The following is a 14,600-nucleotide window of genomic DNA, read 5'->3' on the forward strand; positions in this document are numbered from 1 at the left end:
TTGGAGGTATAGTTGTGCTGATGTCTAGAGGTAGGGTGGCCATGAGGGAGTGGCCTGAGGTAAATACACAGGCATTTTGGGCACAGTGCGATTCTGCTGAGTTAGTATGCAGAAAGGAAGAGCATGCAGAAGGTGTACAGACGGCGCTGATGTGCTAATGTGCAGAAAGGACACTGGCTGCAGGAGATCTGAGATGGCAAAAGGAAGGCCACATGGGGGGGGTTAGTGGTCTAAGGAAGGGACCCGTCGGTGATGCAGTGGGGCGTACATCACTGCCAGGGTAGAGGCTGTGGAAGAGGCTTTCCACAAGAACAGCTGGAGGAGACAGCACCACAATCAAGCTCTTTGGTGAGGCCAGCAATTGTGGTTTGATGGCTTAGGCCTCAGGAAACTGGGGTGGAAGGGAAAGAGGCTGCTGCAAGTGTCAAGAGGCAAACACTATCTGAAAAGCTGATGTGGGCCTTGTCAGAGGAAAGGATGGTGCTGGACAGAAAGAAGCTTGCCATTGAGGAGTTTTGCTGACATCAGAAGTTTCGAAAACTCAGCTAGGGGAGGTAGATGAGGGAGCTTGGCCCAGATGATTGCTCAGAGCCATGTCCCAATGACTCAGACATTGTGTGGTAGTGTGGCTGCTGGTTTGAAGGCCTTGGTCAGCTTCTCTTCTGGGTGAAGAAGGCTAGATGCAGCTGCCTCAGTACATGCTAGGTGTGTGCCAACACCAACACGTGCATGCATGGAGAAACTGGAGGCCCAGTTGTTCTCCCACAGACTCCAGGGTGCTGGACTGCGGGGCTTGCCGGAAAGCTACACTGTTGTCAGCCTCCTGCCTGGGATGGTTCTTGCACTGTTCTCAGGCTTCCGGCAGCACAGCAGGGGTGTGATAGGAGTTGGGGATAGGGATGGAAGGTGGAAGGCAGGTGCCCCTCAGGGCACTTGTGATCTATTCTAATATGGACAGTCATAGTGTCAGCCATGGAACAAATGACTTTAACTTCCTTCCTGCTGCTGCGGAAGACAAGTGTTAAAGATGGGTGCTGAGGCACTGAAAGGGTTTCAGCTCTGAGCAAGTGAGTTAGCAATCCTGGGGAGGCCTCCACTCCAGCATGGCACCTACTGCGGTATGTCTTAAGAGGCTGAGACCCAGCCTTGTTCCTGTTAGGGAGGTGCTAATGAAGAAAGTAAGACATCCAGGCCTCAGAATCTCTGGGTCGGGAGGAGGGGTGGAATATGGTGCTTTATTATATACAACTTTAGCTTCCCTACCTCCCAGCCAGGTTGCACCCAAGGTTGATATTGTCCTTGGTTGTGTGTGGGCCGTGGGGCACCTGGTCCACAGTGGTGGGCAGAAGGCCTGATACTTTCATTGTAGGTTGCCCTGGGGCAGACTGGGACCCAGGACTCCTTGTGTATCCATAGGCCCAGTGTCATAGCCCAGTTTCTTCATATCCTTGGTCACCACATTGAAGAGAAGGGTGACAAATCCCTGAGAGCGCACACGGGTCACTGGGGACAGAAGGTGAGCATTAGTTGCTTTGGCTGGGACAGACATGGCAAACCACCTGCTGAAGCCCTCGTGTTGGTGATGGTCTAGAAATTTCTTTGGGTGGCTTGTATATTACCAGGTCCCAGTTTTCTGGAAGTTCCCTGGCCTTCACCCACCTGTTTCCTGGGGGTTGGGTGCCCACCTCACCCCTTCATTTATGGTTGGGAGAATCAGGCTTTACCTTCCCGGCCTTCACCCTGGGCCACCACTTTGGGGTCCGTGTATTCAGGCCGCCGTCCCATGAACCAGCTGAGGACATAGGAAAATGCCAGTGAGAAGCACTCGGGCCTTGCTGGCTTCAGACACTAAACAAGAGTGGTCCTGGTTTGAACACTCCCCACAACCTCTCCTCTAGGTACTAGGACCTTCTGCTTATTTGATAGGCCAGGTAGGGGTGCCAGGAGATGTCCCACGTTTGCGTCTGTGGCCAACAGTTCTAGTAGTACTTCTGTCAGGTGCCCTAAGCAGTGTCTACCCTACGTAGCCTCATGGGTTTATACAAAGCATGAATGCTGAAGATCTGGAGCAGGGAGTATAACCCAAACCCATGGAAACCTCCAAAAGAAATCAGTGGGTGAGGAGAGGCAAAACAAGATAGTGTGGCCCTTAGCCACTCAGGAGAGAACCCAACCCAAAGACGGGCCAGATCTAGCTCCCCAAGCTTGACCTCCTTGTGTGGGATCCAGAACAAGCCACACTCCATCACTTAATCTTTTGGTCTACTGTAAAAGGCAATAGCACCTACCTCATGAGACTATGAAGCAAAGGCACCCTGTGTGGCCCTGGAAGTCTGGGGAACTGACGTACAAACCTGGAAGCATTTCCTACAGTGTCTCATGACTCAGATTAGCCACAGTCCTACTGTACTCCGACTTCAGATCCTGCGCCCAACCAGGGCTCTAAGACATGGGCAGGATGTTCAAGCCCAGCACCTTCCTGCAAACCACAGTCCTGGAGCATACACAGGATTGGCCTAAGCACAGCAGCCAGGACCAACTCAGGCTTTGTGGAACAATCCACCAGCACTCGTTTGCCTGCGGAGATGGGGCTTTCTGGTAACCATGACTACACATCCAGCACCTACAGCTATGCTGGACCCCTGGCCTCCCAGGCTAGACCTCAGCAGCCCTGTTAGACTGCTGGGCAGGAGGACCTGGGGGGACAGCAGTGAAGAGGAGAACCAGCTGTTGAGACAACCTAAGGTGGGGTTAGAGAAGCCAGGGTTCCTACGTCTGTGGATTCCAGAAGGGACTGGGTGGGTGGGTGTACCTCTTTGTTTCCCCTCCATGGAGCAAAGCTTTAACTACATTCACCTTAGTACTATGACGAGTCTCAGAGCAACCGCTGGCATGAAGGCACACCCCACTCTTAGCATGTTTCCAGGTCTCGTCTACAAGTGGTTTTCTTATTTGAAAAAAAGAACAATGTTCCAGGCAAGGGCTGAGGCAAAGCAGAACCTAGTGGGCTCAAAATCCAAGGCCAGGCAAATGGGAAGCAAGCAGGGGAGAGGCCACTGCCGTCCTGGCTCAAGTGCCTTCCAAATGCAGAGGGTGTGCCAAGGCAGCTTCCCGCAGTGACACCGCCCTAAGGGTTTTGTAAAGAGTAGATTGGAGAGGCTGCAGCAGGCTGAGTAACGACTCTAGGAACACCTGGGAAGGTGACTGAAGAGGGTCTGTGTGCTTTCCTAAGAATGCTGCAAGGTGGAAATGGTCCTGGGTTAATCTACATCATAGGTAAAGACAAAGTGCTGCCAGGACAGCCAAGTCCTTCCTCCTGCAGCCCAGAGCCTTTTCTTCAGCCCTCTCAAAGCAGGTCCAGCTCCGTTCTTCTATGGCTACTGGAATGTCTAAATCTATTGACATGCCCTCATCACTACAGCAGTCCTAAGGGTTGGTGTCTCTTCCAGGTGACCCTGGCCCAGGCACAGCTAAGAACCCTTTCCTCTTGAGCTCCGCCTAGAGGGTACCTTAGCAGCAGTGGGTGTCAACCTCAGGGCTGAAGCCATTTCCCTTCCCTCTAAGACTCCAGATGGCCTCCTGGGCTGGGCTGCCCCCTTACCCATCAGGACTCTGACCAGGTCCCTCTTGCCTGATAGTAGCTTGCAGGAGGGCTGCTCACTGGCTGCTGCCTGGAACTCAGTGGCCCTTCACTTTCCTCTCATCCTACTCAAGCTTCTGGGGAGCAGAGAAGAGCATGCAGCAGAGCTGGGCTAGCAGGTCCTTCAAACTCCTCCTTGAATGTGGCAAAGATGGGGCATCTCCAGCACTTGTTTTGTTGTCTGGGACCTCACTGCCATGTCCTGGCCCTACCTGCCTCCCAGCACACCCCACTCCCAATCCCTTCATAGTTGCTGGCTGCAGCATCCTCCTAGCTGCTCCTAAGTCTTCCTCAGGTCCTACAAGAGCTTGCAGGGCCCTGTGTGTGGACATGCTTTCTCATGGCTGCTGCTTGACTCTGCACTTGTTCCCACCCAAAGTGGCCTGCGGTGCCCATGCATGAAGGAGGTTAGCAGATGTGTCATAATCTAGTGGCACAATGACTGGTCTTAAGGAGTTTGCCTTATGCTGCTGCATCCTGATATGCAGCACTTCTATGTGACAAAGACAGGGTACAGAAGAAAGCCTCAGCCTTAAGCCACCAGTGGCCTGAGGAAGCCCAAGGACTCAGTGGCCCCTGTCTGCATCCCTATTTCCATCTGTCTCTAGTTACAGCCGCCTGAAGACCTGTGAGATTTCCAGGTCTCAGGTGGAAGGTGCCTGCCATCTAGTCACCCATTAGATAAAAAGCAAGCAGAAGACCTACCTTGTAAACTTCTGCAGTGTAGACGTAGACTCCGGCACAAACATGGGGATGGTCCTTTTGTGCCTGAAACCATGTTTTCACACAGAGATGCTCAGGAACAGATTATCATGTGTGGCTGCACACAATACTTTGTTCTTTCTATACCCGCTACCATCCCTCTCCAGCAGCACGTGTCCACCAGCCATGCGTCTCCTCCAAAGTGTAGGCCTATACCCAGGTCACCCAGGCCCCTACACACATCCTGCCCAAGTCCAAGGAAGGAGCAGTGGCCAGAAAGCCTGCTGTCTAAAAGTGCTGTTCCCAAGGTCTGCCTGTCAGTAAGGGACAGACGGATGATCAGGAACCTACCGTCCAGGAGAGAAGGGCACATGCACAGCTCCATAGCCTCGGACCACATCGTTCCCAAACACGTCGGGGCCATACACGCTGAGCACAATCTGTGGCCCTTGGGAAGGACAAGGTTGGCATGTGGGGAAAACGCGGACAGGGTGTAGTAAATGGTGTGCCTAGCTGAGTTCTGGGGCGGGACTCAACAAGTCCTAGGACTCCTTTCCACACCCAGGGCTTCTGTCCCCTGCTGCTTTCTGTGTCTCTGCTGGTGCCCTGGGAATGCTCCCCATACCTCTGCTCACAGCTGGAAAGATAGAGCCAAAACATTTAGTAGACACATGGGGAGGCCCTGTGCCAACCCTGAGCCCCTGCTTTCTTCCTTTCTGAAGAACGGTGGTCTTTACAAGCTGTGACGTCCTTTGGAAAATTGGGGTAATTCTCAACATTTCCATATGCTTCCTGTTCACATCCAGCCAGGCCTGCTAGGTGCCTCCACCTCCTTGTCTTCCCCTCTAGGTGTAGCAGACAGATCTACTAGTGTCAGCTACTCCAGATGACAGGCCGGGCCTGGAAGCTGGCTCGGTGGTTACTACTAAACGGCCGCAGACAAGTTTTTTCTCTCAGCTTTCTTGTGTCTAATCACCTTGGGATGGTAACAGACACAGGAGGTGTTCAGTGAAGGCTAAATCTGTGACCTCCCCACTCCTCTATCACCAAAAGTAACCGGGGAGTTACTAAGTTCCTTATAGTGGTTTGTTCATTCTGAATGCTAAGCAGCTGACCATTATAGTATACTGCAGCTGTTAGTGATGATGCGTGCATGGGCTGTTCCTCCTGAGAACTGTTGCAGTGAATTCTTGTCACACTTCTGTACCTATCTCTGAGTACTGATCTCTGTTGGGTATGTGCTCAGGAAAGGATGCACACAGGCAGGCAGGTCTCTGTTCAGTTCTAGTTTTACACAGCACCCTCAGTGGGTGCTTCCCCATTGGTGTTCTCTGAACTGCTGTCACAGCCCTGACAGATCAGTCTTAACCTGGCTTGTCAGCCTCCATTGCTTTGCTAGCTTTGCGTGGGCTCAGGCTTAGACCGATGGCTCTAGGATGAGGGAAGAGCTTTGCCCAGAACATGAACAAAGGCTCAGAAGATGGCCCCGAGCGACCGGGACAGGATGAGCAGGGGCTGGAGCTGACCTGAGCACTACACAGTGGGAAGTTGAGTGACTTGGGGTCAGACCCTCCAGAGGTCCTGAGTTCAATTCCCAGCAACCATCTATAATGAGATCTGGTGCCCTCTCCTGGCATTCAGGCCGAACATTGTATACATAATAAATCTTAAAAAAAAAAAAAAAAAAAAAAAAAAGCCAGGGCACAAACTCAGACACTGGCAGTGGTCACCTAAAAGGAGAGTGGTGGGAGGTGTGGCAGAGGATCCCCCTTCCATCATGGCCCACAGACTCACAGCCATAGGGGTTGGTACTCTTAAAGGTGACGTCGATAGGGAAGTTCCACACCAGTGCTTGCCGTACATCTTGGCTCTTGGATGCTATCTGTGAGATCCCCTCCTCCAGACCCTGTGTAGACATTGACAAGAGTTACCTGGTCTGAGTTCCAGGCTCTCATGCCTCTTCCATTTATGTCGGCAGAGTGGGCGACAATTTCAGCTCTTCCTGTGTCTCTCATTCCCACCCTTCCCTTAGATATTTAGCCAAAGATGCCTTGGTCAGGATTCCACTGTCCCTCTAGCTCCTGATCCACCGCCCTTTTCATTCCACCCACCTTTTCTACCAGACCAGATTGTTGCTGCATTGGTCTTCTCTACCAGAACATGTGCTCCACAAAGACGGGATTTCGGTCAGGTACTGGTCACTCCCAAAAGACTCAGCAGTAGTCTCTAAGTTACAGATGGTCATGAGCCACCATGTGGGTACTGGGAATCGAACTGGGGTCCTCTGCAAGAGTATGTGCTCTTAACTGCTCATTCTTTTCTCTAGTCCCCAGCTCTGACCTCCATAGCCACTTACATTCACAGCCATATATAGATACACATACACAGAATTTTAAATGTAATAAATCTCTAATATTAAAGTGTTTTTTAAAATTTAGATATAAGAAAAAAGAAATGTGGTACAAATGATGAAACTCAGGCTCAAAGAAGTTGGCTTTGTCTGGGTCTTATATATGTAGCCCAGGTTGACCCTGAGTTCCCAGAGACGCTCCTGCCTCAGGCTTGCTGGATTACAGCCTATGCTACCACAATTGGCTCCACTTTTTAGACTGCTGTAAGAGAGGGTTGAGTGAGCGCTGTGCAGATAAAGCATGGCATAGTGGTAGTCTGCACCACAGCCCCTTCCTGTAGCGAAAGACTGCTCTCAAAACCTTGAGGAAGAGCCTTCATTTTGTCCTGGCTTCCGGTGTTCTCTGCTGTCTGGGGTGTCCACAGCCACCTCAGGTGGTGGTTCTCCGCCTGCCTTCCTAGGCCGCCACCAGGCACAGACACTGCAGGGGCACATTAATGAACCCAGTAGTGGATGTGTTCCGAGGAGCAAACTCATGTTTGAGTCACCTCTGACCTCAGCATCTACCTCTTGGGTATGAAATAAGAGGGTATGAGAGACAGTTTAGGAATGACTAAAGCTCTGCATGGGGGGACCCATGAGTCCAACTCACCGCTGTTGGGGCCCAGTCCTGGCCATACACAAAGCAGTACTTGCAGTAGAGGTCGTCGAACTCTGGAAACTGAGAGGAAAGTACACAGGGCTCTGTTTAGAAAGTGCAAGCTGAGGCCACACATTAGTGGGGCAGGTGCAGGGGGCAGCGATTATGAATCCTGCACCTGGGATGCAGGATGTGGCTGGGCATGGATTTCAGCAGGGGCGGGAGTTAGTCCCAGACTGCCAAGTCCCCTAACATAGGCTTCTTCGCTCAGCTTTCTGTCTTTTCCAGTCCATCATCCTGCAGGCCTTTGCCCATCTTTCAGGGATGTTTTTCACTCCTTAGCTGGCTTCACAATCATTGCTTGGCTCCCTTCATCCTCTTTATTTCTCCTTCTGGGCATCAAGTACCTATGTCTAACAATGCTCGTAAACTGAGGAAGGAACAAGTTTCATGCCTCTGTGTGTCCTCAGGGCTGCATACAAATTAAATCTACAGGAATCACTCTGACATGACACTCAGGAAGCGATAGCGCCAAAGAGCATGCCTAGGACTGAGGTGTGGGAGAAGGGAAGGTCCAGAGCAGAAACTGAAGGAGGTGTACAGAGTACTCAGCCTAGCTAGACCGTCTCTTTTTGGATAAAGGAAAACGGGAGGACGCAGTACCTAATGAATCAAGAAGGCAGGAACCGAGCTTCGGGTTTGGCAGAACTTAAATTGGCTGAGCCAAACCTCGGAGTAAGTAGGAATAAATGTGCATTTTTCAACAAGCAGCCCAGAAAGTACAATGTGGCAAAGCTCTGTCGGATAGCGGAATCCCGCCCTGACCACCGCCTTCTGGTAAATTTTCCTAGCTGTTAAGTGGGTCAACCGAGCCTTCCCTCCCATCACTAAACCAAGTAAACAGGCTCCAAGCTGAGGCCAGAGTGTGTCTTTGGTACCAGATCAACGTCTCGAGGTCTGTTTGCACGCCTGTTTGTCGGGACCAGCAACCTGGCGCCAAATCTCAAATGCTGGTTCTCCTTTCCAACTGCTTGAGCTCAGAACAATGGCTTGGCTCTCTAGGAGCTGAAGGGAGAGCTCGGGGAGGGGAACGGGCTGTCCCCGGGTGGGACACCGGGTGCTCACCTGGGCGCTCTCCACCTGCCCGTTGACCATGAGCAGAAAAACGCTGGGGCTCGCTGCAGCCATCGCACGTCTGGGCCCGGAGAGCGGCGCAGGCTGCGCGCCCTGGCTAGGAGGTTCCTGGTTGCCTTGGAAACGGATGGCAAGGCATCTGGGACAAATTTCTCAGCGGTGGCGATTTTGCTCAAGATCGAGTGCGCAGGCGTCAACGAATTATTGCCGCCCAAGGGGACTGTCGTCTGTTTCCATCGGGCAGAGCCTAACTCTTAAGGCCCGGGCCTCAGACCCACGGGGACTGTGATTGCCCTCGCCTGCCCACGCTTGGGCTCGCAGGCCGGAGCGCTGGGTCAGGTGAGAAGCGGAAGCGGACTCGGGCCCGCGGAAAGTCACGTGTTAGAGTAACCTCTCTCCAGGAGGTGTCGCTGTGGCCACGCGCGGCTCCGGCGCCGCAGGCACCACAGCTGGAGGGCTGTGAGGGTACACAGTGGCCCAGGGGGATCACACAGCGCCCAGCCCCAAGGTGTGCCCTTCAGGCCTTTGAGGTTCTCGTCCTCGAAACCCCAAGAATCCACCCGTCCAAGCCCCGGCTCCTGCATGGGAAGCTGAGGCCCACGGGAGGACAGCAACTACTCATCATTTTTGGAGAACCACTGGCAGCTCAGGGAAGTCAGAGCTCGGTTCCGAGCCACCAGGATTCTCCTCGGTAGACGCGGCTGTCAGCACTTGGATCCAACCACACTTACTCTATTGTTATCCAATCCAAGGTGGCTTGACGCCTCTAGATCCTCAGCTCAACTCTGGGGGCCATCAGTGCCTAGTCCTCATTGCCGGCCCATGGTAAACACTTGGGAACTTCTTCTTGAATGAATATAATTGAATACATCTCCGTTTTCTGGAGAAAAAGGTTGAAATTCAGACCTGGAGGGTAATTTGGCTATATTCATTGCAATGGTTTACCTTGTGAATCAGGCTTCACAGGCAGAACTTCACGAGGAAGCATTAAGGACTGGAGATCCTGGAAACAAATGCATGGAGAGGTGCACACTTTCGGGAGCTCAGCCTGCAGTACGGACTCCAGCTTGGAAGTCAGTCGGGGGCTCCCATAGGGAAGGTGTGTGGTGACAGCCTCCCAGGTGGGCCGGGGAAATTCAGCTTAGAGCCAAGAGTCATGCAAGCCAAGGCTCTGGGGGCCTCTCCCCCTAGTTGGCGGCTGCCACCTGCTGGTCTCAACTGGAAAAGTTGGAAAGTGACGGGCTACTGACTGAGCCATGATCAGAGAAAGGCATTCTCAGGCCGCAAATTATTCATTAGAGTAAGCTTTTTCTGTCCTAAACTAATAGGCTGAGAAATTTGGGAAGGGCACTGGGCTGGCTAGTTTCATGTCAAATTGGCACAAGCTATAGTTATCTGAGGAGGGGGGTCAAGACGGAGAAAATGCCTCCATAAGACAAGCCTGTTGAACATTTTCTTAATTAGTGATTGATAGGGGAGGGCCAAGTCCATTATGGGTGGTTCCATCCCCAGGATGGTGATCCTGGACTCTATAAGAAAGCAAACTGAGCAAGACTTGAGGAGCAAGACAGTAAGCAGCACCCTCCATGGCCCCTGCATCAGCTCCTGCCTCCAGGTTCCTGCTCTGCTTGAGTTCCTGTCCTGACTTCCTTCAATGAATAGTGATGTGGAAGAGTGAGCTGAATAAACCTTTTCACCTCCAACTTGCATTTTGGTTACGGTGTTTCTTCACAGCAATAGTAACTCTGACCAGGACAGGGGCCATGGAGTAGGGACTCCAGTACTGGTTGACCTTGCCCCACCAGTGGGGTGGAGCACGAGAAAGGGCAGGGATTTCTTATGCTCAGGGATTTTACAAAACAGCTGCCTTCTACCGAATCAGCACACCAGCCATTTTTGCCTTTCCTCTCTGCTGGTATCCCTTTGTGCAGAATATTAAAGGTCGCTTTAGTCTCACTGAGTTTGTTGGACTCAATGGGAGCATGGGTGAGAGTGTGGGTATACCAAAACAGCTGGACCACTGTGAGGTTCCAGACCATCACGAAGGATCCCCATGTGGAACCTATGATGGAGAGCTTCACTGTAGTTTGTCTTTGATATACACTCCCATGTCCCTCAAGATGGCTTGTAGCTGGGGATGGGGCAGGAGAAAGAGAAAGCCGGAATCCCTGGTGGTGCATCATGATTCTCTTCCCCTCCTTTGGAACTGTGGACAGTTCTGCTATTGCTCTGCTTATTTCAATGTTTTGTCTATTGGGCCAAGGTTATCTCAACTGTGTGAGCATGGGGTGGCCATGTTGTGGGGGAAAGAAACCATACTACAGCAGGCCAAGTGACACGATTCTGACGTCTGCTCCCAAGAAGGCGCTGGCTTTTGTGATGACAGAGGTAGCTGTCATCTCTTTGCATCTCTCTTCTGTCAGAAGCATGAACGTGACGGCTGGAAGGCAGAAGCCATGGGTTTGGGAAGGCAGAATGAAAGGAGGATGACAGCCAAGTGGGAGGAAAGCCGTAGCCCCTGACAAGCTCTCCTGAGAGCCTTGGATTTCTGAGGCATGGTAAAGAGACCAGATTCTGACCTCCACAGTTGGGATTGGGTGCCTGCAAGGGGAACAGGGTGCCTGAGGCCCTTTACAGGGGCTAGGTTGAGGAGCTTGGGAATGAGGAAATTGTTACGGGGGTAGGGAGCTGCCTTTGGGTCTGCAGTCTCTCCTTTCCAAAATTGTTTGCCCAAGGCAAGACAGACCATCTTTGTGAGCCAGGCTGTCTCAACAGACATTCCTTTCTGGGCTGACTGATAATGGTTGAGCAAGGTCATTGGAATCTCACAGGATTGTGTTTTACAGCTAAGGGACTTTATCAGAGCAACTAGGCCAATGAAGTCCTTCACTTTTTTAAAAAAATAGATTTCCGTTAAAATGAATTGTTTTTATGTATGTGTGCAGGCATATGCACACCACATGGGCAAATCAGGGAACAACTCATGGAAATTGGTTCTTTCTTATCACCTCATGGGATCTGAGGGCAGAACTCATGCTGCCTGGCCTGCAAACACCTCTACTGCTGAGCCATTCCATCATCAGTCCTGGACTCTCTCCTTTTGTTTTTCTGTTTTATTTTATTTTGAAATAGGGTGTTATTATGTAGCTCTGGCTGACCTGAAATTTGCTATGGGGACCAGACTGGCCTCAAACCTTAAGAGAGATCCTCCTGCCTCTGCCTCCAAGTGCTGGGATCAAAGGCGTGTGGCACACTGCCTGATGGACTTCTTGCAATGATCTTGCAGGGTGTAAGCCTGGTTGGTTGGGTTCCCGTTACTTGAAGCCAGGTGCAGTCCTAACTGGTTCTCTCAGTTTCAGGGCTGGGAGCGCCACAGTTCTGGAGAGCTCCTCCCTTGCAGTAAGCAGCTCTGAGCTCTCTATCCCTTGCTCCCCAGCATTTGCCTGGCTAGCACGTTTGAATTGCACCTTGTTTGAATTGCATGTGGAGTCAGGTTCACACCAATTACCCATTTTCAGTCTTGAGTGATTCTGTCCCATAAGGCAATAGGCCCTTTATGTAGTGAGTCAGAGCAAGGCTGAGGGTGTGGGCTGGCCAGGAACATCAGCTGAGAGGCTTACAGTTCAGGCCTTGCCTGTATGGTGGGGTCATGGTGAGGAGTGGCTCTTCTTGGTCCTAAACTCTCCTCCCTAAGCTGTTGTGAACTGAAGTTCCTAGAAAAAAAAGCTGCCCCTGGATAAAGGTTCTACAGGGCTGACTCATTGGTAGGAATGTCTGTGCTTGTAGAGAGCTGGACTGTGGGTCCTGAGCCAAATTCTCTTAGGCCAACTTTGAATCCCAACAGCCACACATTGTGCAGCTGTTTGACTGACCCTCCATCCTTCTGTCAGGTGCTTTCACCCATCCAAAGAATGGTATCACATGACAGCCGAAGCTAAGGTTAAGAATATTAGCCCAGGACACCCAAAGTCTGCAGCAGAGACTTCCCTGCTTTGTGGTGAAGCAGTGGTTCTCAACCTGTGGGTCATGACCCCTGGGGGGGGCCGGGTTTGAATGACCCTTTCACAGGGGTTACATATCGGATATCTCGCTTATCCGGTATTTCCGTTCTGATTCATAACAATAGCAAAATCACAGTTACGATGCAGGAATGAAAAGAATTTCATGGTTGGGGCTCACCACGACTTAAAGAAGCGTCCAAAAGGGTTGCAACATCAGGGAGGTTGAGAACCACCGCTCTGAAGCCTCTACCGGATGTTCCGACCAACGTATTTTTAAATTATCTTGACTTATGACCTTATCGCGTTACTATTAAAACTTCAGGAAAGTGTTGCTACATTAGAACACAGTGTTTGGGGAATGTAAATCTGTGTGCCTGGGCCATGGTCACCAATATTTGGTTCCAGAATAAACACACTTATTCTGAGGTGAGAACTGTGTTTTTGACACAGTTTTTGCTAACAGTTTTTGACACCGAACATGGGATTCCAAGGATTGCTGGAGAAGTTACCTGGGTCAGTACCAGCTGCAAACACAGGCTCCTTGTGCCTGAACATTGGGTGTTGCCTTCTTGAGTGGTGCTGGTGAGTTCTTCCTGGGGCTCAGACCTCCTTTGGTGTGGTTGATGGTTGGCTGATACACACACACACACATCATGTACACATATGTAAACATACATATTTATGATATTCTTATATATGTATATCATGTGTACGTATACACACATTTATCTGTTTCTATGTATGTGTGTGTATATGTGACATGTATGTGTGTGTATGGAGGGTTTTGTGCATGTTTGAACACTCATGGAAACCAGAAGAGGGTGTCAGAGTCCCTGGAGCTGGAGTCACAGCCAGCTATGGGCTAAGAAAGGGACTCCAGTCCTCTGAAAGAGGAGATGCTGGTATGCTGCGCCATCTCTCAGACCCCACTAGTGCATTTTCAGCCAGCTGAGCTTCTCATTTGGATACTGTTTTTTGTTTGTTTGTTTTGTTTCAGAGCATTTGGTTTTTAAGGTATTTACTTTTATTCAAGACATTTTACTTTTTTTGTTTGTTTTCTTTTTGTTTGTTTGTTTGTTTTCTAATGTTTATGTGGGACAAAACCCAATTAGCTCCTAAAATTCCTAAGAATAATTAGAACAAATTCTGTGGCTACTTCATTTAGCTTTCTTTGGTTGTTTTTTTGTTTTTGGTCCTATTTTTAGAGATAGGGTTTACTCTGTGTAGCCCTGGTTGTCCTGGAACTTACTCTATAGACCAGGCAGGCTTGAACTCACAGAGATCTGCCTGCCTCTGCCTCCCAAGCACCGAGATCAAAGGTGAGCGCCACCACTGCGCAGCCTCATTTAGCATTTTTAACTTATTGTGTAGTTATTGGTTTTAGTTACTTTCCTTGTTGCTCTAACAAAAATACCCGAGCAAAGCAGCTTAGAGGATCTATTCCATCACAGCAGCAGGTCCTGGTGGCAGGAGCAGTAGTCACTGTCAGGAAGCAGGGAATGATGGCTATACGGAGCCAAGCAACCTTCTTCTTCCTGTGTAGCCACCAGAACAAACACCTGGGGAATGACACCACCTTTCAAGTGAATTCACTTCAACAATCAACATTCATTATTACACTTAGCATGCCCAATTCAAGATGTGTGTTCATAAGTATAATTTTTGTTTGTTTTTTCAAAACAGAGTTTTTCTGTGTGGCCTTGGCTGTCCTGGATTTGTTTTGTAGACCAGGCTGCCCTTAGGCGCGCAGTGATCCTCCTGCCTCTGCTTCCCCAAGTGCTGGGGATACAGGTGTGCACCACCATACAGGTGTTTTGGTTTGGTTTTTCGAGACAGGGTTTCTCCTTGTAGCCTTGGCTGTCCTGAACTCACTTTGCAAACCAGGCTGGCCTTGAACTCACAGATTCCACTTGCCTCTGCCTCCCTGAGTGCTGGGATTATAGGTCTGTGCCACCATGCAGGTTTTTAAAAAGTTATTATTATTATTTTTTAGCCAAGCCTAGACAAGATTTAACTCTAAAAAATTTGGACTAAAAGAAAGAAACAAAGTCATTTTAAAATCTGCTTGAAATGTTTAAATGCCTACAAGGGCAATTTACAGTTTTTAGATGGTCTCTATGTATTAATTTCATC

The 14,600-nt window shown here is 50.3% G+C and overlaps 1 protein-coding gene across 2 annotated transcripts; it reads right to left on the minus strand.

Annotated features, from left to right (window-relative positions):
- Positions 1-1,202: 1,202 nt before the first annotated feature.
- On the minus strand, positions 1,203-8,806 carry B9d1 (B9 domain containing 1). Of its 2 annotated transcripts, XM_060363582.1 has the most exons (8): positions 8,458-8,806; positions 7,345-7,413; positions 6,137-6,248; positions 4,694-4,790; positions 4,346-4,408; positions 2,857-2,947; positions 1,725-1,792; positions 1,365-1,503 (listed from the first exon to the last, which is right to left on the minus strand). In XM_060363582.1, the coding sequence occupies exons 1-7, from the start codon at positions 8,518-8,520 to the stop codon at positions 1,769-1,771; spliced, it is 519 nt and encodes a 172-aa protein (XP_060219565.1). In that variant the 5' UTR covers positions 8,521-8,806; the 3' UTR covers positions 1,365-1,503; positions 1,725-1,768. The 2 variants fall into 2 exon arrangements, with proteins under 2 accessions (XP_021494866.1, XP_060219565.1); XM_021639191.2 differs by lacking the exon at positions 2,857-2,947 and having other exon boundaries at positions 1,203-1,503; positions 8,458-8,781.
- Positions 8,807-14,600: the final 5,794 nt, after the last annotated feature.

The sequence above is a fragment of the Meriones unguiculatus genome, chromosome 11 (genome assembly GCF_030254825.1).
Source record: "Meriones unguiculatus strain TT.TT164.6M chromosome 11, Bangor_MerUng_6.1, whole genome shotgun sequence".
In the NCBI taxonomy this organism is placed as follows: Eukaryota; Metazoa; Chordata; class Mammalia; order Rodentia; family Muridae; genus Meriones; species Meriones unguiculatus.

What these genes read in the sequence shown, in the direction of transcription:
- B9d1 (XM_021639191.2), bottom strand. Translation starts at nt 8,520, where the DNA reads ATGGCTGCAGCGAGCCCCAGCGTTTTTCTGCTCATGGTCAACGGGCAG. An exon ending in AGGACTGGGCCCCAACAGCG is followed by an intron (nt 6,249 to 7,344) that starts GTGAGTTGGACT and finishes ATGTCTACACAG; the next exon opens with GGTCTGGAGGAGGGGATCTC. An exon ending in ACACTGCAGAAGTTTACAAG is followed by an intron (nt 1,793 to 4,345) that starts GTAGGTCTTCTG and finishes CTATGTCCTCAG; the next exon opens with CTGGTTCATGGGACGGCGGC.